This window comes from Penicillium manginii (genome assembly GCF_028828005.1).
Source record: "Penicillium manginii strain IBT 31320 chromosome Unknown utg000002l:1.0-5564898.0:1.0-5567710.0, whole genome shotgun sequence".
NCBI classification, from domain to species: Eukaryota; Fungi; Ascomycota; class Eurotiomycetes; order Eurotiales; family Aspergillaceae; genus Penicillium; species Penicillium manginii.
In genome coordinates this window covers 3,617,465-3,641,353 of record NW_026643103.1, presented here as the reverse complement: position 1 = coordinate 3,641,353, position 23,889 = coordinate 3,617,465, and the positions used below count along the sequence as shown (strand labels likewise).

Sequence of the window (23,889 nt, the reverse complement as noted above, 5' to 3'; positions counted from 1 at the left end):
CCCGCCAAGCAAGCCCTAATTCCAGCAAACCCCCACAGCATCAAACGAAGAAAGGATCGCCTGTTGACCGGCTAATGCTGAAATCTAACCCAATTAGTTCACACTCGCGGAGACCAGTCATGTACTCCCATAGTCCAATGGGACCGATGATACTCTCTTGAAGTCGCATTGAGGGTATTCTCCACTATCCTCGCCAACCTTAAACGATTCCCCACCCCCACACCCCCGCTCACGTAGAAAGCTGGGGAAAACCAGACAGTCCACAGTCCCCCCCTTCTCCTCGTCCTTTTATCCCTTGGCATCACGCATTTTTCCCGCGCTCTGGGCATCTGCTCACTCAGTGGCTTTGCATGACATTGACCATGCAGAACCGCTCCGGATTCGTGGATTGATTTCCCCGTCTTTGCTCGCCTTGTTTCGTGTCGCTTTCCACCTCTCATGATGTTTCTTGGGCGGGCCAAGCTGCTTAGCTTTCCACAATGTGTGGGCTCGGGTGACACCTTCTTATATGGAACGCATGTCTCGCTTGAGCTCGAGCTCTTTTTTGTGTAAAAAAGACTCCCGCTTTGTCGCTAGATCGATCAGTCAGTACCCGTCGGTTATCCATTGCTCGCCCTCAGTCCTGCCTTGGTGTTCCTTGCCTATTGCCGTCGGGGGATTCAAATAGTCTGCGTATGCGCGGGATAGCCTTGGGCTGAGCTCCTTTCCTGCCTTGCAGTCAATATCGTTCTTCTTCAACCTCTCTTGCTGTATCTGCATTTTTTTCTTTTGATATAGGACCTCTGGGGGGGTCTTTATACACACTTGCCATGTCGTGGATTCTGAAGAAGATCGTTCACAATGAGGCGATGAGAACCGATCCCAAGGAGATCTATGGGTGGAGAGTGTACGCATTGGCGTGTTCGGTGAGTCCCATCTTTCCTAGGACCGTGATGTCGTCGCTAATGGCGTATGTAGGCATGCTGTGGAGGAATGCTTTTTGGAATGGACTCGGGTATCATCGGTGGTGTCCTAACGATGGATCCATTCAAAGCGTGAGTCACTCCTTCCTACTCAGATCTCAGTATCAAGAACTTGAATGTATCTAAGACAACTTCTCCTCCGATAGCACATATGGACTGGAAGGTCTGGGTCCAGTTGGTCAAGCAAATCTGTCGGCCAACATCGTCTCCACCCTCCAGGCTGGATGTTTCTTCGGTGCCCTGGTAGCCTCCCCATGCGCCGATAAATGGGGCAGAAAGAAAGCGCTCATTGGAGCTGCCGTGGTTGGTATCATTGGTGTTATTATGCAGACCGCCGCGAGTGGTCATCTCGAGGCCATGTACATTGGACGGTATGTCAATCGTCCCCCCCCCTGCGAAACACGATCCCTCCTGACCTCGACATCCCTACAGCCTGGTCACTGGATTCGGAGTCGGATCCGCATCGATGATTAACCCGCTCTACGTCTCTGAGAACGCACCTCGAGCAATCCGAGGTGGTCTAACCGGTCTATACCAACTCTTCATCACTATGGGAATCATGCTCGCCTTCTGGATCAACTACGGAGCCGTCCAGCACATGACCGGAAGCACACAGTATCTCGTCCCACTAGCCATGCAAGGCCTCCCCGCTGTCCTCCTCTTCTTTGGAATGCTTCTCTGCGATGAGTCTCCCCGTTGGCTCGCCAAGCAAGATAGATGGGAAGAGGCCCGCGCAACCCTCTGCAAGGTCCGCAACCTGCCCGCAGATCATCCGTACCTGGAAGAAGAGTTCCAAGCCATTGCTCTGCAGTTGGAGCAGGAGCGTGCTCTCATTGCTGGCTCTGGATTCTGGGACATCATGAAGGAGATGTGGTTTATTCCCGGGAATCGGAAGCGCGCGATTATCTCCATCGTTTTGATGATTTGCCAGCAGATGACCGGTACTAATGCGATCAATTACTATAGCCCGCAAATCTGTGAGTCCTCCCTCTTCCATTCTAAAGTGCCAAATACTCTTCTCTTGAACCTTGAATCTAATAATTTTCTACAGTCAAGAATGTAAGCTCCAGATTCCCCCATGCCCCGAAATCTCACCCACCAAGCACAATCTAACCAATACCAACAGCTAGGAATAGTCGGCACGGCAACCAACCTCTTCGCAACCGGTGTTTACGGCATCGTGAAAATGGTCAGCTGCGGCGTATTCCTCATCTTCGTCGCCGACTCCCTCGGTCGCCGCCGCTCACTCCTCTGGACATCCATCGCGCAAGGCCTAGCAATGCTCTACATCGGCTTGTACATCCGCATCGCCCCGCCCGTCGAAGGCGCCCCCGTAATTCCGGCCGGCTACGTTGCGCTCGTGTGTATATTCCTTTTCGCTGCGTTTTTCCAATTCGGCTGGGGTCCTGTTTGCTGGATCTATGTTTCTGAGATCCCGACGGCGAGGTTGCGGTCGTTGAATGTTGCGTTTGGGGCGGCGACGCAGTGGCTGTTTAACTTTGTTGTTGCGAGGGCTGTGCCTAATATGCTAGCTACGGTTGGTTCGAATGGATATGGGTAAGTTCATCTACTTTCGGCTTTCAAGTTCTTTCCTTGATCTGCCGGGGTTACTAGCTAGGGTGAAGTGGTGATGCTTTTTTACTAACGTCGATTACAGAACATACATTATCTTCTCCTGCTTTTGCTTCTCGATGTTCATATTTGTCTGGTTCTTCATCCCGGAGACGAAGGGTAAGTTGGAGAAATTTCAGTTCTTCTTCGTTCCTTTTTACTGATTGTTGGTTTTAGGCTTGTCTCTCGAGAAAATGGATGAGCTTTTTGGCGTCACGCAGCTTGTCCAGCAGAAGACTGCTGATCCTGAGCTCGCCGGATACGGTGATAGAACTGTGAGTATTGATCAAGGAGATAAGGCTCTTGAGGCGAATGACCAGCCGACCCAGGCTCATCGTGAGCATGCGATGTAGAGAATGCATGCATGTATATGGACATGATCTTTAATACTCGCCTTACAATGCTACAAGATTGAGATGATGCAAGCTCCGATTCCTAGTCCCTCTCCATCAAGCGAAAGCACTTGCCCACCTACTATCGAAATAGAACCTCTCAATCTCAGACCTAGCCACCATGACTGTGTACATACTGCAAAGCAGCCATAAGCTACTAGCTACGCGAGCAGTGAGAATTTGCTGGAGTGAGGAGGGTACGATGAATATTTCTATAAATAAATAGTTGAAATTCTAAACTATGCGCGGTAAGCCAGGTGCAAAAGAGAAATAAAGAAGGATTGTGATCTAGGATCATGTATCAGGGAACTTTGTAAACCTGAAGGAAACACCTTAGTTAGCCAAAGACAAAATAAGGACAAGTTTTACAACTCTCAACGTTAACGCCATTTGGCCACACTCCTCGGTTCGTACAAGGAACCACCGAACTCTGTACACCCCTTGGTGTGTGACAAACACTGCCAAGCTCTGCACACTCTTCGGTTCGAGCCGGAGTACCGCCAAGCTCTGTGACTTGAAGACGCGATAAACACCCAAGAAAATATTACCTATAGAGCACTTGCCTAAGCGCAAAGAATTGAAAGACCTCTAGAGGAAACATCTTCGGTCAGGTGGGAGGGAGACAAGCACACTTGGTTAGCATACGGTCAGGACAGTACTGTATGATAAGCATTATTAGATGGATGATTTCTTCCTAAGGTTACCGGGGTGAAAGGGTTGACCGCAGCCAGAGAGACTTACAACTAGTCAAGTCTCCCAGAAAACCAACCTGGCAGGGGCTGATACCATTCATACCACGTTGGCCCAAGTCTGTCTGTGAAAGCTTAGATACGATACGCGCGCAGGCGAGGTGTGGTAGCAGATAACGAAAGTAATCAAATTGAAGAGAGAGAGAGAGGAAGACAGGCCGGAAGGAACTAAATACATGAGGCGTGGTTGCCTAGGGGCTACCTACGACATGCTAATAGTAATATAACCATCTGGTTCATTACACTGTCGAAACATGGAGACTTTGCAATTACTAAGAAAGAAACGCAAGACATGGCCAGGACCAGCGTACCAGAAATACATAACCGAAGGAAATATGATGCCTGAATATAGAGGAAACATGGGGAAGTCTGGCGGGAACTGACACCATTGACAAGAAGTTAGCAAAATCCTTGTCGATACACGATGGTTTACCCGATCGTGCACAAGTGAAAGGTAAGATCTGGCCGGGGCCAGCTTACCTGAAAAGATGCCGAGCAGAGGCGACCAGGAAAGCCAAATGCATGATAAAGTGGAGAATCGGGAGAGGGGGAACCTAGAGGAGATCTTTTTATCAGCAACGCTGGTGAGGACTTATACCCGTAGCAGTTTTGTTGAATGGTCAATTTCAGGTGGCCAAGTTTGCGTGATCAAGTTGAATATTGACAAGGTTTCACCTCGGAGTGTTGAGAAAGGGGGGGGAGGGGAAGAAAAGGACGCCTCACCTAGAGAGATTTTGAAAAGAGGAAGCCGATGTGATGTGTAGAGGATCGAAGAGAAGAGACCTAAAAGAGAAGAGACCTAAAAGAGAAGAGGACTGTTTTTTCAGCAACGCCGGTGAGGACTTATACCCGTAGCAGTTTATCGAATCGTTGTCCCGGAGTCGTAGAAAAAGGAAGAAAGGTCGAGGACGCCTCACCTGGAAAGAAGTTGAACCACCACACCAACAATGTCGAAGAACCTGGAGAAGACATCTTTATCAGCAACGCCGGTGAGGACTTATACCCGTGGCAGTGTTGTAAAAAGTCGAAACATCAAGGGGAAATATGTCGAAAGCCCTTGGGGAATGCGCCTGTCTAGAACAGGGCAGAAGTCGAGGATGCCTCACCTGGAAAGGAATTGAACAGTTGCCACGAAGTTGTGAGAGAAGATCCCGATCCGTGAAGAAACCTGTCGAAACATCTTTATCAGCAACGCCGGTGAGGACTTATACCCGTGGCAGTGTCGGAAAAAGTCGAAACATCAAGGGGAAATATGTCGAAAGCCCTTGGGGAATGCGCCTGTCTAGAACAGGGCGGAGGTCGAGGACGCCTCACCTGAAAAGATGCAGAGAAGTTGAGCGACGAAGACCGGGACAGGTGGAGAACCTGGAGAATGAGCTTTTCGTCGGCACGAAGCTGGTAAGAACTTACACCCATGGCAAGTCGACGAGTCGAGTCAAGTGAAATGTGTATGCGCATATAGAGCGAAGGGAAACTCTCGGGGAGGACAGAAGCAAGGTCGAGGATACCTTACCTGTAGATATGAGAAGCCCAAGTCGAGGGTCGGAAACCCTGAAAAGAAACCTGAAGGCGTCAGCTATTTTTCAAACTGGTAAGGTCTTAAATCCTTTGTCACGCGCCATCGTGGTGTGAGTAGTTGCGGAGATGAATGGCTTTCTGGGTGAGGGACCTCCTGCCCACCACCACCGGACGGCTCTGGAGAGGGACTTTGCTGGGAGTCCACCAGCCACTACCGACTGGCCCGTAGGAGAGTCCCAAGAAAGCCGGAAAACAAGGTGCACATGAGACAACGCGAATCGCGGATGGGAAGTGGAGAATATCAGATGGGAAGAGAGGGGGAGGATGCCTTACCTGCAGACTGAGATGAGAAAGTCGATTCGATGTCATCGAGTGCCGGGCAAGCTGGAGAAGACTGAAGGCGTCAGCTGGGATCGAAGCTGGTAATGACTTAAACCTTCGCGGGCCCTCGCGGTTAAGTCAAAATTTGCGGAGATGACAACCGGGAATGACTTCCCTGAAGCTCGGACAAGAAACAGAAGGCAAACACAGAAAATGCGAGTTGCGAAAAGTGATGAGTGGGAAAAAGAAGGTGAGGATGCCTTACCTGCGGCATTTCCAGGAAAACTCCTGGCTGGACTGGAATCGAACCGGAGGAGAGGGGAGACAGCTTCTGTCAGCAATTGCTGGCAAGGACTCGAGTTGGTTGAAAAGAGAGAAGGGTCCCCGCCCAGAGGAAGCTGCCAGTTGCAGTGACCAAAGGGTCAGGGGGGGGGGGGAACTGGGGGTGCCTTGCCTGTGTCGAGTGTGTGATAGGTGAATGGTGAGGAACCATCAGGATGAGTCACATTGGGAGGTGAATGTAAACATGGGAGCAAAAGAGAGGGAGGGAGGTGGCATGATGATGTTGAATGATGAAGGTGGAGGAGGAAATTGTCATGAGATGGAGGACGATGAAGTCAAATGAAAGAGGGAGAGAGAGAGACGGGAGGAGGAAGGGAGTGTGTGTATGGACATGAGAGGGAAAGGGAAATGGTGGAGGGACATGGTGAAGTGACATGAGGTAAGGTGACTTGAGGTGGAGGATGACAAAGTAGGACGATAAAATAAGATGATGAAGTAATATGACATAAGGGAAATGGGGATGACATAAGGAAAGGGAAGACATGATAGAGGGAGGTAACATGACGGGTAGGTATTTCTTACAAAAGGGAAAGAGCTATGGAGGTAAAGTACCATGACATGGGAGGATGACAAAGGTGGATGACATAGACAGAGGGGGTGGGATTAGGCCGAGCTGGAGGAGGGATGAGAAGAAGAGAGGAGAGATGAAGAAGGGAAGAAAAAAAAAGTCGAGAGGAAAAAGAAAGAGCTTTATATACCCGGGCAAACAGGCAGGCAGGTGATTTTTTCAAGTTCAGCAATGGCAGTAAATGTGCTGTAGTTGTGCCAAACTGTGACGCGCTTATCCGAAGTATGTTAAGGTTTTTATTAAGTTTTTCATTAAGGTTTCGGGAACTGCCGCACTGTCCGTGCACCCCCTTGATAGACCCGATGCTTGCAGGTGTATTGCGCATAGAAAAGCATGGTCACCGGAGGCTGGGGAACTTGATGACTCGGTGACTAGTAGTTAATTGTGAATTGAGGACTCAATGTACGCAATTATGCGCAGTACACAGTTGTATCGCGCAAAGAAAACCATGGTCGCCGGAGGCTGGGGGACTTGGTGACTCACCTGGGCAGTATTGAGTACTAGTGAATGGTGAATCGGGGACTCGGTGTGCGCAGTTCTGCACAGTAGGTAGTATGCAGTATGAATGCTGACTCTGATGCGTACGTTTGGAGGCAGTGAGTGTTGAGGGGCTGATTTTTGGCATGGGGCGACCCTTGAAGACAGCTCTCGTAGGAAATACTTTACAATATGAGGGACGAGTATGATCAGTCAAGTATAGCCGAGTAGTGTCGGTTGGCAGTAAGTCACTTTCAGAGAAATCCGGGGCTCTCCAGGCAGAGAAGTATGCATATGGATACTAGACGATATAGGCACGCGTAGTCGAGGTCGTACGGCATATTGTCGAGTTTTTCATGCTATCACATCGCTTCTGAGGAGTACTCGAGTTTTCTTACATCAATTACAATAGCCATTGACGTGTTCACTTGTGAGAAAACTATTCTTATTCACTTTCTCATTTCCCATACTAGGCCTCCTTCACCCCTTTCCCCGCCCGGGGGGCTCAGCATGGCGGTTACTATGGCGCGCTTATGACGAGCATTAAAGGTGGGAAGTCCCACTTCCTCGATGGTCCCAACCAATCTCAACCCCGTGGGACCCACTTGCGATTTCCCCAGAGTGTGTAAAATCTACTAGTCCTATTCTGGTAACTAGTCCACTGCCACTCTCCCACTGGCTCGCCGTACCAAAACAAAAAGCGAGCCGTGTTCATGCCTACCAGCCTCCAGCATTTTCTCGCAAAAAAACTTGATCGCTAACTTTTTATGCGATATTCCAAATCAACCGAGGACATCCATGGAAGACGAGGAAATTCCCAAGGCCCAGTTGTATCGCCAACGGCGCAGAAACATCGAGAAAGTTTTGTGCTCTCTGTTAGTCTTCAATTGGCAGGGTGATGACGGCCTTGCCGGTGCCCAGCTGCGAGATTTGAATGTCGAGATCGGAAGTCTTGATCTTCGGACCGGCGAAACGTCATCCCCGCGACCCGCTACTTTCTCTCCAACCTCGGCTTGCCCAATCCCCATGACATCAACTCGCAGATAGCGAAAGGGGTGGTGACAGATCGCGAGTGGCTTGGATCGTTCGAGGAAAAATTAAGCTACTCTGGTGACCTCGAGGATACCAATGTCGTCTTGCCGTCGGACCTGAGACGCTCGATGGATAAATACGTGCAGGAGGTCGAACAAGATACTAGGTTCAGTCTCAGTGAGAGGTGAGTCGCACGTTGTCTCTTGGCCGACCGCGAGTCTCTCCCGCTAACCACTGCTAGGCTAATGATGTGAAATGGATGGATGACAAGGTATGTAACCCCGGTTCATGATTGAGTCTCACACCCAAAATTAGCTAACTATCCCGTTTCGGTGAGAAGCATGAGATAATGAAAACATTGCCGCAGTTCGAAAATCGCACTTCAAAAAACACGTACCACAAGAAACTTGATTTTCCATTCCGTCTCGTGTCCCACGAACTCGTGAAGATCGCCGACCTGCCCTTTGGTGGTATAAGTGATCGTAAAAGGCTCATGAGCGCTTTTGGCTGCTTGTTGCTCACTGCGCATGATACGCCAACAACCCGCAACAGTCATGGAATGTGTGCGGCTCAACTCGACACCCTCTGCGGTAGTAATAATTGGCCTTCGGCTGGCGAGCTTGCTGTCGTAGTCTGGCAGATCAAGCGAGCGATGCGTTCCGAGAAACATATTCATGGAAGAATCAAAGTCTGCTCCTGCAGAAGTGAAGGACTTTTGAGCTGCAACTACCCGGTATGATGACTTGTCATTTCCGGTTTACTAGATATTCAGCTCTCTTGCAAAGGACAAACAGTCTAACTTTTGTTCTTTGAGAATTTGCATCAAATATGACTCTTCTGGCAAAGTCCGTGTCCTATACGCGTCCCACTCCGATAAGCTATGCGTTCAGGCATCGCCACTTCTGGACTTCGGCTGGCTCCGAGCTGTCAAACAATCGGCGCGAACTAAATTTATCGATGCACTTGACGAAAAAAAGTATCTCGAGATGATGGGCGTTTTAGTTAATTGGATGTGGCCTATCACGAGCAGGGAACCATGCCCAAAATCCTATACGGCGTGTGAGCCTGAGTGTGAGATGTATTTTGGGCCGCATGAGTAGTTCGGGAATGGACCAGGAATTATCAGGACTTATTATGAGATTGGCTTTTGCTAATAGTGGGGAAACTCGGTCTCTAAAGCTCTTTTTATAATATTTTTATGGCTTAGATGTTATTCATAAACACAGGATTCTAGAATACCAGTATTGCATTCAAAGAGGTTGACAGTTGCCGAATAGTAGTAATCGCAGCCCAAGAGCATGGCGATGTATGACATTACTTGCGGTGAAAAATTTTTCCAACCTCAGTGAGCAGCGAGAGCCCGGCCACCAGGCAGGAACTCGTGCACTGCAGGATTCATCTGGTGATACTTTTGCAAATATAAGAAAATGGAAGGGCATTCCACTCGGGCCCTGAGTTCAATCCACCAAATACTGCGACCTGCCTTGCGGTACCATAGATATAGCAATAGTAGTGCTACCGGATCCTTCGCTCGCAGCAGGTCTTCGAAACCTCCATTGATACTAAGTATGAATATTTGAGTATTCCCCGTTGATATCTCGCTATCTGGGATATCCAGAATCCGGGATATTGCATGGGCGGCATAGAAATAAGGATTATTTTCCGCAGTAGATGATTCTCCAAGTAGACATATAGTAGCCAAGGCGCTTGATACACCCTTAATCCCATTTTCAGGCAAGGGCGAAAACATCATAGCAAAGGTCTCCGTCATTACGTGGAAAAGACTGTCCGGTCGTAACGGGTCGACGATGTGCCACAGGGAATTTTTTCCCTTGCTCATGCGTACCCAGTCCAAATCCGAGGGAGCAGATGGCTTCATGGGCCATGATTCTTCTGGCGTGCAAGCGTTGGGGGATGAGAATGATAGGATGGCTAGAGCAGCGGCAGTTCCCCATATTGGATCTTTGTCTCCTACTTCGATTGGTTCTCCTAGTCGCTTGTTGAGCAGAGTCGTGCTTTGAGACCAGTGGTAGCACTCTTCCAGACTGCGATGACAGTTTATTGATTTATTTAGGTGGCGGTCGTATGTAAGTGCCACTGCTAGAGAGGCATGCATTAAAAAAGGGTGCTGTACGCGATATATTAGTCTAGCTCGAGGCTGCAGCGTTCAGCCATCTTTACTTATGCTATAAGCTAAAAGGATAGGACAGATATGATAGATACTCACTGTAAAGGCGAGTCCCAAAAGCCTCCGATTGACATCGATCATGTTGGGGTCATCCGGGGAGATGACTCTAATAAGACTTCGACCAAGACAGCGTGTGATGAAGTCTTGGCACTTTGCATTCAACTGATAAGACGAAAACCCATCAGATGTCCATGTACAACTACTAATAGGAGGCTGGGGCTGTATTTGTGCTCGGGCTAACAGTGACCTCTTCGAATCAGCAGCGATGGGGTGTAAATCGGGGACGTTGGACATAAAGTTGCATGATACCCCATATGAGCGGCATTTGCTACAGTATGGCTTGCCTTCATCGCACTAATGGATAACGGAAATTTAATCAGCCAAATTGGTGACCAATCTTATCAAATCGCGAGTCGCCTGCCTTAAGTTTTCGGAGTTTGCAATTTCGACAGCCATATCTCGATCTCCGTCCAGTAATACGCCCCCGCCCCCCTAGCCCATCCGATAGATTTGGGGTCATTCTCAATCAGATATCCAGCCTGTTAAGTCCTTGAGAAAGAGTGAGGGATTTTCTCGATCCCGAGGTGAGTACAGCTAGAAGGACGAGGTGGAGGTGATTCACCCAACAGCCCCCACCAACCACTTCACGCTAACCACTTCTCGGAAGCAGAGGATGCTGATTGGCCACGATCTATACTCTACAGCATCAACAGCGGGAGGTCAGAGATGGACGGGTTATTGTATAAAACTAGAAGCTGAACAACTTGAAATGACAAGATTTGAATTATTTAAGAAGGCTAGATATCCCGTAACACCCCATTACATCCCAATCTACATTCAACCTCATACTGAGATCCATTCCACCTTCCAAGATGACCACTATCGCCCACCTCGCCGCCATGACCCCAGCCAAAGGCCAACCATTCACACTCGAAACCCGTCCAACGCCCAAACCCGGCCCCAACGACCTCTTAATCGCCGTCAAATCCGTCGCCCTAAACCCCGCAGACAATATCATGCGAGACCAGGGCCTGTTCATACCCGCTGACACCTACCCAACAGTCATCGGCTTCGACATGTCCGGACTCGTCCTCGAAGCCGGCGCAAACGTCCCACCCTCCTTCAAACCCAATACACGCATCGCCGCCTACTCGGCCTCAGCCTGGAAATCCTGCGACCCGGACTACGGCCCATTCCAGGAATTCTGCCTCGTTCCATGGCAACACGCTGTCCCCCTGCCGGACGAGAGTACGATTTCTTGGAACCATGCAGCGACTCTACCCGTCGCTGTGCAGGTACCACTCAGTGCCTGGGATGCGATGGGCATTCCACGGACGGAAATGGGGGTTCCACAAGAGGGCGCGGGGACTAGGGAACTCCCGGGCCCCCAGACGGGACCAGCACAGACTCCCGTGCGGAAAAGCGAAGCCCTCCTAATATGGGGCGCATCGTCTAGTGTCGGAACCATGGGCGTACAAACAGCCCGGGTTCTGCGAGATGATCCTACTTCCTCATTTGGGGCTGTGTATGCTACGGCTGGGGTGGCGAATCTGGAATACGTGGGTCAGTTGGGTGCGGAACGAGTATTTGATTATAAGGACCCGCGGGTTGTTGATTTGATTTTTTCAGCGGCCCAGAAGGATGGGTTGGTTGTTCGGTTTTGTTTCCTTGCGACTGGGCTGCTGGGGGATTGTCAGGCTGTGCTGAAGAGATTTCGTGGAGAAGGGATCACCATGGCGACATCGTCTAAGATCGCATCGGCGCCGCCAGTTCCTCAGGATGCGGAGGATGTGGATGGGGTCGAGACGATATTTTTGATGCCTTCGATGGTGGAAGAGGAGAGGCTGGAGCAGTTTCGATACTGGATTGGAACATGGTTGAGGGAAAGTTTGGCCAAGGGGTTGATCAAGCCAAGTCCGAAGCCCAGCGTTGTTGGTAAGGGGTTAGGGGCTATTAATGGTGGCCTGGACAAGTTGTTCCAGGGTGTGAGTTGTACGAAATTAGTTGTGGAGATTGCAGAGTGAGAACTTGATATGTGCACATCGTTGTCGTCGTTTCATTGTAAATCGTGAAGGGTAGCCCAGGCTATGTACAAAAATCAGAAAAAAACACACGCATCCGGATCCCGAAAAACAGAAACAAATTGAATCGCCGCCGCTATGTATGTGATACTCGCTCAAATTAAGACTTTCATGAACTGTGCCAGGGCGTAGACCGCCAGTTTGTTGATAACAGGCCGCCGAAGGCTCCAGAAATAACAATGAGATGGTAAAGAAAACGGCCGCAGGTTTTAAAAAGGAAATGACAGCAACGATAGAAATGCAAGATACCGAAAAAACAGAAGTGACGGGGAGAATGGACATATCAAAAGACAACACGGCTGGGGAAACGCCGTCCAGGTGTCAGCGGTTGCTGGGTCTGACTGCGTGTTATGCGGCGAGGGGTTGGTCGATCTTCCAAACTCAACCCCCCAAGTCCAGGCCCAAGCTCACTCCGCCGGGGCGAGAACGTAGGGTTGTGCTCATGATTCGGATTGCGCCCGTACCGAATATTGCGGTTCGTGGCATCCGTGCGGGTGGTAAATTCGGTAGCAATGGTTTCAGAATCAGAGTCTTGCTCATAGTCGGAAATCGGTTCATTCGCCTTGAGCGAATCCATTGTGAAGCTATGTGGGTTGTGATTGTGATTGTGATTGTAAGCAGAGGAGAAAGACCCGAAGGTCTGCGAGGACGAAATCCCGTAGTTTGGAACGGTTGGCAGGGCGGACGATAGACCGCCGGCTGCCGACGAGAAAGACAGAGAGGGTGGCTGTGGAGAAAAATGTTGTTGTTGTGGTTGCGGTTGCGGAGAAAACTGGTGGGCTCGTGAAGAAAATGACTGTTGTTGCAGTTGCGGGGAGAATGATTGGGGAATTGTAGGGCTGCTAACAGGAGATCCTACAGGGGACCAACCAATAGCTCTTTGAGGTGAAACCTCTTGCCGCGGAGAGGTCGAAACAGCATTCTGTTGGTCTTCGGGTCGCGGAACGGCCGATGCTGATCGATAGAATGCAAGCAAATTCAATATTTCTTGAACTGCCATGAAGCCGAGCAGTATTTTTCCGTATCGGTCGAAATACTCTCGCTCAAAGGCCTCTTGGGGCAGATGGGCACCCAAGTGAACCGCAGCGCCAAGTTCCGTCATGTAGACCAATATCTCCATTCCATTCCACTGGACCAGGGGTCTCTTGACTGCTTCCAAAAGAGCAAAGCCTGAGATCAGACTCGCGCTTCCCAGAGCGCATGTCTCGATGTAGTTTCCAGGGATAGAGGTTTGGTGATTTTGGGAATATGTCCATACGGTTATGGAGCCCAGTAACAAAAACAGCCGTAGATACTGTAGTACCAGGTGACGAGGTGTGTTGATAGCATATGAAATTTGACGGCGCTTTGATTGATTCCATTCTCTTCTTGGGGCCTCCTCGGCCCCAAGATCAAAGGCGCGGTTGAAAAGGGTCTCGAGGCCAGTGGCGGCATCGTGGTCGCTTGCCGGAAAGAACTTGGGGGGGTTGGAAGACAGGTTCTGGACTTGTTGGTTTCTTTTGCCATTGGTTTTTTGTATGTGATAGATTTCGGTGAAAAGGGTTGGGCTCGATGACTTGTTCGATCGGTTTCACGGGTGTCTTGTTACGGAGCTTCCACGCTGGCGGTTGAGAAACGGCTGCGAGATGGCCATGGAAAGGAGAGGGGGCATCGAAAGCCGACTGTCGATCCCGTTGGTAGACGCTCACTGTCGGCTGGATGTTTTGAGGGGCAGACGGAGTCCAGTCCATGTCTTCGGATTCGGGAGGTGGTGTGGGGGACATGACTTGCGGACTCTCTGCGATCGGCCGGGCGGAACCGAGTTTTTCAAAAGGAAATCGCTGGCGAACTTGACTGGTGCTCGCATTCGGCGTCGAATAAATCGGTCCAGGACGAGATTCGGGTACAGGCGATGTTTCGGTGCTCCGTAGAGGCGCCCTCTCCCAAGAATTGTCCGACCAATTTACCAGAGGCCGGGTGTCATAGTGGATAACGCGCCGAGAAATGATAACAGACTAAAAGGTTAGTTTGGGTAGGTAATACGGGTATAAAAAAGACATACCAATAGGGTGAAGAGAATCATGAACATATGCAAAGCAGCAGGTAAGGTTGCTTCAATGCCACTCGCAGAGGGATCCTTCAGTAGAGACCAAAACACGCATCGGACGACCATGACAATAAGTTGTACTCTATAGTACTCGGCAAGACCCTTGAATCGACCAGACCGTCCTTCGATCTTCATGCGCAAGCGTGGATTCCACCATAGGGAAAGACTTCCTGCCACAAGCGCAAGACCGGCAGCTGGCGCCAGATCGTAGGCGCATTCGACTGGAATCCGGCCACCCTCCAAAGTTTGACCAACACAAGTCATGAAATGGACGGATGGGTCCATAGACACATCGATATCTGCGGTGGGTGACGAAGGGGCCGTCAGAGCGCCCAACACATTCCATGCAAGTTGACCGCAGAAGCTCGCCCAGTAGCCTAGAGCGCCGGCGTAGACCAGCAGGCTCTGCCAGCTACGATTCCTTGCCTGTCGTGCAGTCTTGCTGGCTCGGGTTTGGTCCATCATGCGCCTGAGGTGATCCGCCTTTGCCTCATACCCGGCTTGCTTAATTCGCTGTCTCACGCGCGGCTCGCAATTGTCGCAGACTGTCGGATATCGGTCTTCCATACCTCTGCGGTATTCGGCATAATGATTTTCATGGTCAAAAGATGGGTCATCGGAGGGTGCTTGGTATGCTGCCAAGGAGTGGGTAAACAAATGTTGGTTGCGAATGCATCGGGAACAAAACAGGTCGGATTCTTCGAAGCCAATGGATTCGAATCGAGGGCTTTGCGCATCAGGACCATAAGCCTGAGGGTTTGTTTCAGCGCTTGGGGGGTCTGTGATGTCTCCGTTCTAGAGAATGTTGGTTAGTTGTGGTGATTGTGGTTATCCGGGGGATCTTCCTCGAGTCGAGGGAACGTACCTGGTCGAGGTAGTTATCCGCCTCGCAATTCTCGCAGTGGAACTTTCGGACAGTGCTATTGAGCGACTGGACGGGCTGTTTGGAGCGCCGCCCACAGTAGAAGCAGGTCAGACGTTTTGAAAAGAGCGCCATGGTAAGGGCATCTCAAGCGCACAAATTGAGTGTTGTAAGTTGCGAGAGTTACAAGTTTCCAAGGCGGAGAGAGCGAACAACGCAGAGAGGCAGAAGGGGAAGGAACTACACACCGCACAGACCGCCCACGGCACGTGTCGATGCGCGTTCGCGACTCACCACAGCTTTCTAGATCAACATTGCTGCCTCTCTATGGGCCTGGTCCTGGTTCTACAATTATGATTTCCTAAATCTATGCCATGATGCTTTCCGGATCTCAGGTCTATCGTCGCTGACCATTTCCCTTCAATTCACTCCGAACCTTCAATTGCAGCAGATACACACCCGTGACATCATACCATGGCTTCCCCGGTGGAAGTATTCTGGGAACTTTTTTGGAAGATCCTCGTCCCAACAGCTGCCTTGGGACTTCTCGCGGTCTCGGTATGTTGTCTTATAACTTTCAGTGCCGACCGCCCTAACAAGGCTAACCGGCATATTTCTAGATCATTGTGGCCTCGCTGTTCATTTCCCAAAATGCCACGCTCTCCAAAGTCGACCGCCGCGGTGCCCCGATACACATCTTGATCGTCCTGGGCAGCGGGGGCCACACTGCAGAGATGCTATATATGCTTAACAAAGCAGCCTTTGACCCCAGTGTCTGGACCTACCGAACCTATGTTACGACATCTGGCGATAACTTCAGTGCCAATAAGGCAGCCGAATTTGAGGCCAAACTCGGGGGGAGAGCAGCACGATAGCGCTGACCGACGAGATCTTCCAGTCGACAATCTTTCGATCTTCAAGAGAAGCCCCGCGGGGAAAGAAAATGTCAAGAGCCCAACAGACAAGACTGGATCTGTTAGAGACAACCCCCCTACCTCCGGCAAATCGTTTCGAATCCTCGAAGTACCAAGAGCTCGACGAGTCCATCAGTCATACTTGACAGCACCTTTCTCGACTCTCCACTGCCTCTGGGCCTGTTTCCTCATTCTTGTCGGGCAGTTCCCGGCCAGGAACCACTTCCATCCAACCATGAGACCCCACACCCCGATATAATCATCACGAATGGACCGGCCGTTGCGGTTTGCATGATGCTCGCAGCTAAAATCCTCCGGTTCTTTATATTTGTCTCTCGCTGGCTCACTGGCCGTGCTTCTGCCCCGGAGATTGCCCGGCTTCGAACCATCTACGTGGAATCATGGGCACGGGTTCGAAGTCTCAGCGTCTCGGGAAAGTTGTTGTTGCCAGTTGCAGACTCGTTCATAGTGCAATGGCGTCCTCTTGAGGGACGACGAGCGTGGCCAGGCATGAAAAGGACGCAATACCAGGGCTGGCTTGTCATCTAAGTATTCATTTTAGTTTCATATACCCAAATGAATCACATAAGTGGTCCAAGTTTTCATTGCCTTTCTCGGAATTCATACGAGTCCATAACTCCTCGGCCATAAGTAGAGACTCGAACCCAGAGCCATATTGTAGGTATGCCGAACCCGGCCTAGTTCCGCGACAGCTTTTCCTCCACATACCGAAGTGGAGATCATAACCTACACTATTTGGGAGGATAGTAATGACTAATTTTGTATACTGTAGTCTCAGACTTGCTCTGACCTTAAAAGTTGCTATTTCTCTCCTGCATGCAAATGACACAACAGTGAACATGGGAACGGTTCAGGTAGAAGCATCAACCCGACACAACCAATAAGGACCAAGTCCCAAGATATAACCATCCGCAAGGAAGACACCCGAGTGGGGGGACTATTCGCTTTTGCTTGTCATCGGACTTGATTCCGTGGTGCTTCTTCCGATGGCGCCAGGCCCGAAGTCGCCGCGCCCGACACATTCCAATCTTAGTTAATCTTAGTCCCCATCGTCGAGCCCCGCATCCCCTCATTCTAAGTACCTCGGTCACTCCGCAGGTTCTCTTTTCCATCCACTGTTTTTTTCTTCTTGTCGAGTGAACTGTCTTTTGTTTCCCATTCATTCTTATCTCGATATCTTCAATATGCCATACTCCCTCAAAGGACGGAATGTCCTAATTACCGGCGGCTCAAGGTATGCCCCGATATTGTGGGGATCCCCGCGTTTGGCCTCAAATTGCTAACCAATATACCATCGCATAGAGGATTGGGCGCTCTCGTGGCTCAGAAGTTTGCTGCTGAGGGGAGTAATGTCGCCATTAATTACATGTCGAACAAGGCGTCTGCCGACAACACAGCCTCAGAGATCGCAAGCAAGTACAACGTGAAGACTATTGTTGTTCAGGGTGTATGTTTTCATCATGCGACAGTATCAAAGAAGATCTCATCGCTCTTGCATATAAAGGCTGAATACTGATATCTTCTTTTTTTTCTCTAAAGGACGCTGGGAGCCAGACTGACTGTGTCAACGCTGTCAAGACTACGATCGAACAACTTGGGGGCTTGGACGTGATCGTTTCCAATTCTGTATGGATATACATTTCTCAAAACTTGGAGAGCTCATCTCACGAAAAATTTCTTGAAAGGGTTGGACGAAAATGACGAACTTCGGTGATCTGGACGCTATGGACGACGCAGACTGGGATAAGGTACGCGGTTCCCCACTGAAAGCATAAACTGCACCGAATGGGACTAAATGTCGAACAGTGCTGGAACATGAACGTCAAGAGCAGCTTCTATCTGTTCAAGGCGGCTCTTCCGACTTTCAACGCCAATCCTGAAGGCGGTGCTTTCATCATCACATCTTCCATTGCAGTAAGAGACACACTTGATAACTGATGGAAGTTGACAAGACTAATACTGGGTTCTCATCTAGGGAGTCTCCGCCACTGGCAGTAGTCTTCCTTACGCCGTGTCTAAGGCAGCTCGTACGTCCAATAGTACTCTCGTGATGAAAGAATCAGCTCTAATAATTTTCAGTGATCCATCTCATGAAGTGTCTCGCCCAAACCCAGGGCTCCAAGGTCCGCGTCAATGCAGTACTTCCAGGTCTTCTTCTCACGGAATGGGTGCGTTTCTTTTGGCTATCCGAGAATTTCATAATGGGCCACGACTAATATTGGAATAGGGCCAGCAATTCCCTCCTGAGAAAATTGAGGCTTGGACTCAGAAGACACCCCTCAAGCACGTGGTGAGTCCATACTCGAATTCAATCCCCGCTTTTATCTCCTCGCTACTAATTATACTTGTCCAGCCCGAGGTTGAAGATACCGCGGAGATGTACGTGACGATAGCCAAGAATTCATCTATGACCGGACAATCGGTTCAGATCGGTACGAAATATCTCTCTTGAAGCTTGTATCTCCAATTTGAAGGCTTTGGCTAACTATCATGATCTTATCTAGATTCTGGATTCTCGATGTAAATTCACGGATTACGGACTAGGACAATTTGTTTCTCAATAGATCTGAAAACATGGACAGGGTATCAAATTCACTTGGTAGTAGACAAGCATATCTTACACATTCACCTACACATCTCTACTACCAGTATTATACAAGAGGGTTACGGAAAGGAGTAAACTCCGCACCGCCCGAGATAAAAGACCGATCACCAAACATACGAGCCTTTATCGCAGCACGGAGACCCTCGGCGACAGCTTCTCCCTCTACCTTCATCTGATCGATGCGTAACACCTTTCCATCATGAGTGAACACGTAAAGCGCCCTTCCTTTTTTGGGACCAACAGGATGCGAAGCATTCGCAAAAGGTAGCCCGGGGACAAGAGCGAAAGAATCACATCCCTTTGGAGGCTCAACCTCTTCAACTTGTGTAAGAATGGCGCGCTTTTGGTAAAAAGCGGGACTTGCGGCTCCGACATTAATTGGGACGAGCGCTCTGCTCCACAGAGGCCCAATGACTCGGCTGCGGCGAGTAATGTCTTGCATCGTCCAAGTAGCCCAGTCCACATGTCGATCCTCTTGTTGAATTTTGCCGGCATGGATGAGAGGTTCGTTTCCTTCTGTAGGAACCCATCCTGCTGCTTTCATGGGTGGCACGAATAGGCCGTCGTTGATTCCGTCAACTAGCATCTGCGCCCCCTCTGGTGCAACAAGATTCTGCAGCTCGGAGACAGTACATGTATCCGGGTTTGGAATTTCAAGTCCAGGCTTTGGAGTCTGCGATAGGATAACTCCGTGGTCAAAGTTCTTGTGATGCAAAGTCTGGAGCGTGATTCCCGTGAGGCTCCGTCCAGCAAGAAGAGTGTGGTGTAGTGGTGCAGGGCCACGGAAACTAGTCCATCCAGGTAAGCTTCATTTCAATCATCAATTCCTCAGGGTCATTCATACTCAGGGAGTAATGATGGGTGTACATTCAAACCACCATATCGCGCAGCATTCAAGATGCGCGGGGGTACAAAGAGGCCGAAGGATACGGCGATGATCAGATTAATGGGTCCATTCGGGGTCACCGGAGGCTGCTTAAATTAGTCTTCGCATAAAAATCATAGTTAAATAAACTTACTGTCCATTTTGTGAATGTATCTATTTCGTGAATTGGTAGCGAAAGAGCTGATGCTGTCTCCTTGATGGGCACTAGATAGGACAGATCAGAACGCTGAATACATGAAAGGCCCTTTCAGTACACGGACCTTCTCTGATTTTCTTCATTCCTCTCCCAACTTTTTTGCCCGGGCGGCAGACCACGTCGATGGATGCAATGCGATCGGGTTGTTTGAGGTGATAGGCGTGGAGCGCTTTCAAGGAGGCAATACTAAATTCGTCCGAGCCACAAAAGAGGATCCGAAGAGGATCATGGGCTTTGGTGGTATACCAACGAAATGCTGGTCTTCGAACCGCAGACGAATGTCTGCAGAGCCCAAAGGCTCCAGCCCCTCGTATCACAAACATGATTCCTGGCGCAGTAGTATGTGAAGAAGTTAGCCAACCATTGAGAAGCCGACGACGGCAACTCCTCCACTTTCGATCCCGCAGCTTCTATCGATAAGGCACGTGATGTCAACACCACAGCCCACTGGACGACCGGCGTGGTTCCCAGACTCCGGATGATTCGCAGATCCGCTCTCGATCATTGTACATCTGCTTACGATGCGATGCCTGAAAGCGAGTCCGATTCGGTGATTCCCGCGCAGCTGTCCTTCCTCGCCATCTACAACCCAACCCTCGGCCCCACCGATGAGACACTCGAGGACCAGATCGTGTTCTACACCTCCAGGACCGATCTACAAAGAGAAGATGACTCTACGATAGCGGAGAATAGTGGGAAGTTGGCGGGGATTGATAAAAATGAGCGCTTGCGCCAGATAGGTCTGGCACAAGGCATGGTCAACTTCGCCAGGTGGGACATGTTCGCCTCCCCCGCGGATGCTCAATACTGATCCAGTTTGCGACGCAGCAACTTCTCGTCGGGACAGCCTCTAGAATATGTTGAAACTGATAAAGCAAGGTTTATTTTTGCCCAGTTGGAGCAGGACTGGTGGGTTGTCGCAGTAAGTTCGCCCAGAGCCTTGCAGGGCACTATGACGTGAACACCACCGCTCATTAATCTGCGCCAGTCTATCGACTTGACTCGTCTCCCCGCCGATCCAAGCCAAACATCCTTGAGTGAAAACAACGGCACTTCCACATATCAATATTCGGCCAGGGAAATGGGACCCCCGCAACTATTCCTCCAACAACTACGCCGCGCACACTCCCTCTTCCTCCTTCACCATGACTTCTCCTTGGATGCGCTCTATGAACGTGTCGGCCGATCCATATTCTGTCTTTTTCTCGAGCGATTCTGGGAGAAGTTTGCTTGGAATTGGGAAATTCTACTGACTGGAAATCCCACCGTCGAGATATACAATGGCATCAAACTCGCCGCTGGCGGAGAGTTGGGCGTAGGGGTTGGAGAGGAAGAGTGGGGCAGTGGTGAGAGAGAGGTTCTTGAAGACTTCGTTGCTAGAACAGATGGTCTGCTGGACCTAGTTGTGTCAAGATTCGGCGAACCGGCTGCCCAACTAGATGATTCCCCCTCGACAGCCAAGTCGAATGACCAAAACGCTTGGCTGGGATCAGATCATACTCCTCGTCCAGCCGATGGCGTTGTGTTTTCGGGGCTTGGAGCCGTCTCCCGTCTTTCTTTGGCACGTGTTTCACACTGGATGGAATGCATTTATAAATATGGAGATACGTCATATGGAGTAGGGCGGGACCCGGCCTCAATACGTCGACGCAGGCCACGGAGGCGAGATAGACAGAAATCCGAAAATGTCACGGCTGTCTCTCAAAGTGGTATACTACCCTCGACTCCCGATATGGATCGCAGCCATACGCCAGGAATACCACGTCCACTGATCATCGCTACGCCGCAACCGAACCCGGACCAGCAAAAAGAAACGAACCCTGCGGACGGAACCACCGACAGCACATTATCCACGAATGACCAAGGATTTGGAACCGAAACAGTAATGAAATATCTGACTCTTGGATATGGCTCCGCATGGAGTTTCTCCAAACCAGTCTCCCCCTCTCCCGACAACCCGGCCGCGGCTGCGAATGGACCGATGATGAACTCTCGGCAACAGATCGGCAATCCTACAAATGCTGCGCAATCTTTATCAAATGAACCAAGAAACGGGCCAAGAAACATCAGTCTGGGTCGCTTCATCCTCGGTCCGCGTGATGACTTGGATCTACTAGATGATTTGGAAGAAGAGAGCCCAGCGCCTGAGGCGGAAGCTAGCAAGCCCAAGAGCCGCATAATACATAGGTTCATTCATATCCATGCCTCAGATGAAAGTACGAAAAGACTCCAAGCAATCATCTATGTTGTGAGTCTCCACTCCCGGCCATGAGATTCACCGTCACCAACTAACTATTCCGATATCAGAATCAACCATTCGTGTTCACGTTCCTTTTCGACCCAGAAACACCCTCACTCTCTTCACCAACCCTTTACACAAGCATTCACCACCAGCTTGGCCCTCTCCAAAAACCACTGTTGGCATCGACTTCACCAGCAACAGCCGCTGCCCGGATTGCCCATCCCGATGCCCCAAACGCTAGCAACCGTGCCGCACGATCCCAATCACTCTACGACTTCGTCTACGACCCTTCCAACCTAACAATCCGCTCCTCAATCCCCAACATCCCAGCCTTCGGATCCCCATCCACCCATTCCCGCGAAAACAATCCACGCACCCCATCCCCCTCTCAACCAAAGCCAAGCACGCCCTTATCCCGCATCGAAAGCCTCGGCATCCACCACCGCCTCTTAACAACATATACCGACACCCGTTCCAGACCTCTAGAACTAGAACGGACCTGCAAAACAAGTCGCGGGTGGTGGATAATCTGGGTACGCATCCCACAAACGCAGGACACGGGCAAGGACACTCCCTCGCCAGCGCCCCTCTCAACAAGATCTTCATCAGCAACCCTCTCATCCATGGCCGAAGCCTCAGTTCCAGCCTCAGCCCAAAACTTAATCCCTGAAACACCACAGGCCCAGCCACAGGAAGCTTTCCTCGTCCGTAAGGCGGTCGACTACGTTTCTCCAGGCCACTCCCGCGTAAGCAGTGGCGCTCGCTTTTTCCGCGACTTGGGTGGTGCTTCGTCGAAACTTGGATCTGGGTCTGGGCGGGCAGATACCGCGCCCTCGAAGTTGGTGGAGGGCGTCGGTATGGATGCGAGGAGGTATATTGAGGGGCTGTTACGGTTTAATCGGTGATTTCAAGTCGGGATGTAGTCGTATAAAATTCTATAAGTGTATATTTGACATGTATTTATCATTTTGCTATTAGAGGACTGAGACTCGCTGCCATGGTACTAGTACTATTAGCACTGGCATCAACTTGAACTTGATAATCTTAGAATCAGTGAGGAGTGTTTGGTAGGGTATACTAGTACTAACAAGTAACACTGCCTCTATGAGCATCCAAGGCCCAACCTTGGGAAGACGCCCGAGGCTTAGGATGTGTTTTAGTACTTGTATGAACCGAGTTCAATACTACTGAACAGCCATGGTCCAAGGGTCGAAGCCAAGACCCCAGGACTGAGACTGATATTGATCTACACTGCCTAGTAGGTGGTAGAATTCTTCTAGAAGAATCGGATCAAAGTCACAAGTGGCAATGCATACCTACATCAGGAAAAACAGTACAAAAAAACAAGAAAAACCGAATCGAGTTCTCCGCGAGATTGGGAATCATCCATCTATCATCATGGGGCTGCGAACCGAAGTCCACAGAATTGTCCATCACACCTGGGCACAACCTTCACGTCGAAACCTTTCCAGAAACTCTTCCTCCGAGGCTCCTTACACCAGAGCTTCCATTCCATGCGCTGGGATACTGTTTTTGTTGGGTTCCCATCCTGAAAAGGACCATGTTCATGGAGGGAAATTTTAGAAAGATTTATACTGCCACTGAAAGAGGCAATTTGTCATTGAGATCCACGGAGTCGGATTTGTGGGAGAGGAAGATGAGAGTAACAAACAGAATATCGGAGAGGGGAAGTTAGGGTACGGTACGGTAAAGTAGGGTAAGGGGGAAGAGCGGATAGAAGAAAAAGAAAAGGCCCACAGGGTTATGATGAAGACAACGCCTCCCTAGACAAATTCTGCAAAGTAAAGGCAAAAAAAGGAGAAACACAAGGTCGAT

The 23,889-nt window shown here is 50.1% G+C and overlaps 10 protein-coding genes across 10 annotated transcripts; 7 read left to right on the top strand and 3 right to left on the bottom strand.

Moving 5' to 3' along the window:
- Positions 1-809: 809 nt before the first annotated feature.
- Positions 810-2,926, top strand: N7533_002643 (sugar porter family MFS transporter; the record flags this gene model as incomplete). Its single annotated transcript, XM_057099293.1, has 8 exons — positions 810-905; positions 958-1,034; positions 1,109-1,333; positions 1,395-1,939; positions 2,014-2,021; positions 2,089-2,519; positions 2,620-2,693; positions 2,751-2,926. The coding sequence occupies 8 exons, from the start codon at positions 810-812 to the stop codon at positions 2,924-2,926; spliced, it is 1,632 nt and encodes a 543-aa protein (XP_056964429.1).
- Positions 2,927-7,738: 4,812 nt separating this feature from the next.
- On the top strand, positions 7,739-8,711 carry N7533_002642 (uncharacterized protein; the record flags this gene model as incomplete). The annotated part of the gene is made up of 4 exons (XM_057099292.1): positions 7,739-7,889; positions 7,988-8,121; positions 8,214-8,243; positions 8,340-8,711. 4 exons carry the CDS (start codon positions 7,739-7,741, stop codon positions 8,709-8,711), a joined length of 687 nt encoding a protein of 228 aa, XP_056964428.1.
- Positions 8,712-9,314: 603 nt separating this feature from the next.
- On the bottom strand, positions 9,315-10,088 carry N7533_002641 (uncharacterized protein; the record flags this gene model as incomplete). Its single annotated transcript, XM_057099291.1, has 1 exon — positions 9,315-10,088. One exon carries the CDS (start codon positions 10,086-10,088, stop codon positions 9,315-9,317), a length of 774 nt encoding a protein of 257 aa, XP_056964427.1.
- Positions 10,089-11,032: 944 nt separating this feature from the next.
- On the top strand, positions 11,033-12,184 carry N7533_002640 (zinc-binding alcohol dehydrogenase family protein; the record flags this gene model as incomplete). Its single annotated transcript, XM_057099290.1, has 1 exon — positions 11,033-12,184. The coding sequence occupies one exon, from the start codon at positions 11,033-11,035 to the stop codon at positions 12,182-12,184; it is 1,152 nt and encodes a 383-aa protein (XP_056964426.1).
- Positions 12,185-12,524: 340 nt separating this feature from the next.
- Positions 12,525-15,324, bottom strand: N7533_002639 (uncharacterized protein; the record flags this gene model as incomplete). Its single annotated transcript, XM_057099289.1, is given in 4 exon segments — positions 12,525-13,697; positions 13,717-14,235; positions 14,283-15,122; positions 15,193-15,324. 4 exon segments carry the CDS (start codon positions 15,322-15,324, stop codon positions 12,525-12,527), a joined length of 2,664 nt encoding a protein of 887 aa, XP_056964425.1.
- A 339-nt stretch (positions 15,325-15,663) lies between these two features.
- Positions 15,664-16,064, top strand: N7533_002638 (UDP-N-acetylglucosamine transferase subunit alg14; the record flags this gene model as incomplete). The annotated part of the gene is made up of 2 exons (XM_057099288.1): positions 15,664-15,747; positions 15,810-16,064. The coding sequence occupies 2 exons, from the start codon at positions 15,664-15,666 to the stop codon at positions 16,062-16,064; spliced, it is 339 nt and encodes a 112-aa protein (XP_056964424.1).
- A 68-nt stretch (positions 16,065-16,132) lies between these two features.
- N7533_002637 (glycosyltransferase family protein) lies at positions 16,133-16,652 on the top strand (the record flags this gene model as incomplete). Its single annotated transcript, XM_057099287.1, has 2 exons — positions 16,133-16,238; positions 16,309-16,652. The coding sequence occupies 2 exons, from the start codon at positions 16,133-16,135 to the stop codon at positions 16,650-16,652; spliced, it is 450 nt and encodes a 149-aa protein (XP_056964423.1).
- Positions 16,653-17,308: 656 nt separating this feature from the next.
- On the top strand, positions 17,309-18,648 carry N7533_002636 (SDR family NAD(P)-dependent oxidoreductase; the record flags this gene model as incomplete). The annotated part of the gene is made up of 10 exons (XM_057099286.1): positions 17,309-17,358; positions 17,427-17,571; positions 17,664-17,750; positions 17,810-17,872; positions 17,931-18,038; positions 18,100-18,151; positions 18,204-18,292; positions 18,352-18,414; positions 18,478-18,556; positions 18,629-18,648. 10 exons carry the CDS (start codon positions 17,309-17,311, stop codon positions 18,646-18,648), a joined length of 756 nt encoding a protein of 251 aa, XP_056964422.1.
- Positions 18,649-18,775: 127 nt separating this feature from the next.
- N7533_002635 (methionyl-tRNA formyltransferase) lies at positions 18,776-20,134 on the bottom strand (the record flags this gene model as incomplete). The annotated part of the gene is made up of 4 exons (XM_057099285.1): positions 18,776-19,517; positions 19,574-19,701; positions 19,749-19,819; positions 19,876-20,134. The coding sequence occupies 4 exons, from the start codon at positions 20,132-20,134 to the stop codon at positions 18,776-18,778; spliced, it is 1,200 nt and encodes a 399-aa protein (XP_056964421.1).
- Positions 20,135-20,289: 155 nt separating this feature from the next.
- N7533_002634 (uncharacterized protein) lies at positions 20,290-22,958 on the top strand (the record flags this gene model as incomplete). Its single annotated transcript, XM_057099284.1, has 4 exons — positions 20,290-20,582; positions 20,640-20,733; positions 20,800-22,059; positions 22,119-22,958. The coding sequence occupies 4 exons, from the start codon at positions 20,290-20,292 to the stop codon at positions 22,956-22,958; spliced, it is 2,487 nt and encodes an 828-aa protein (XP_056964420.1).
- Between the last annotated feature and the right edge of the window lie 931 nt (positions 22,959-23,889).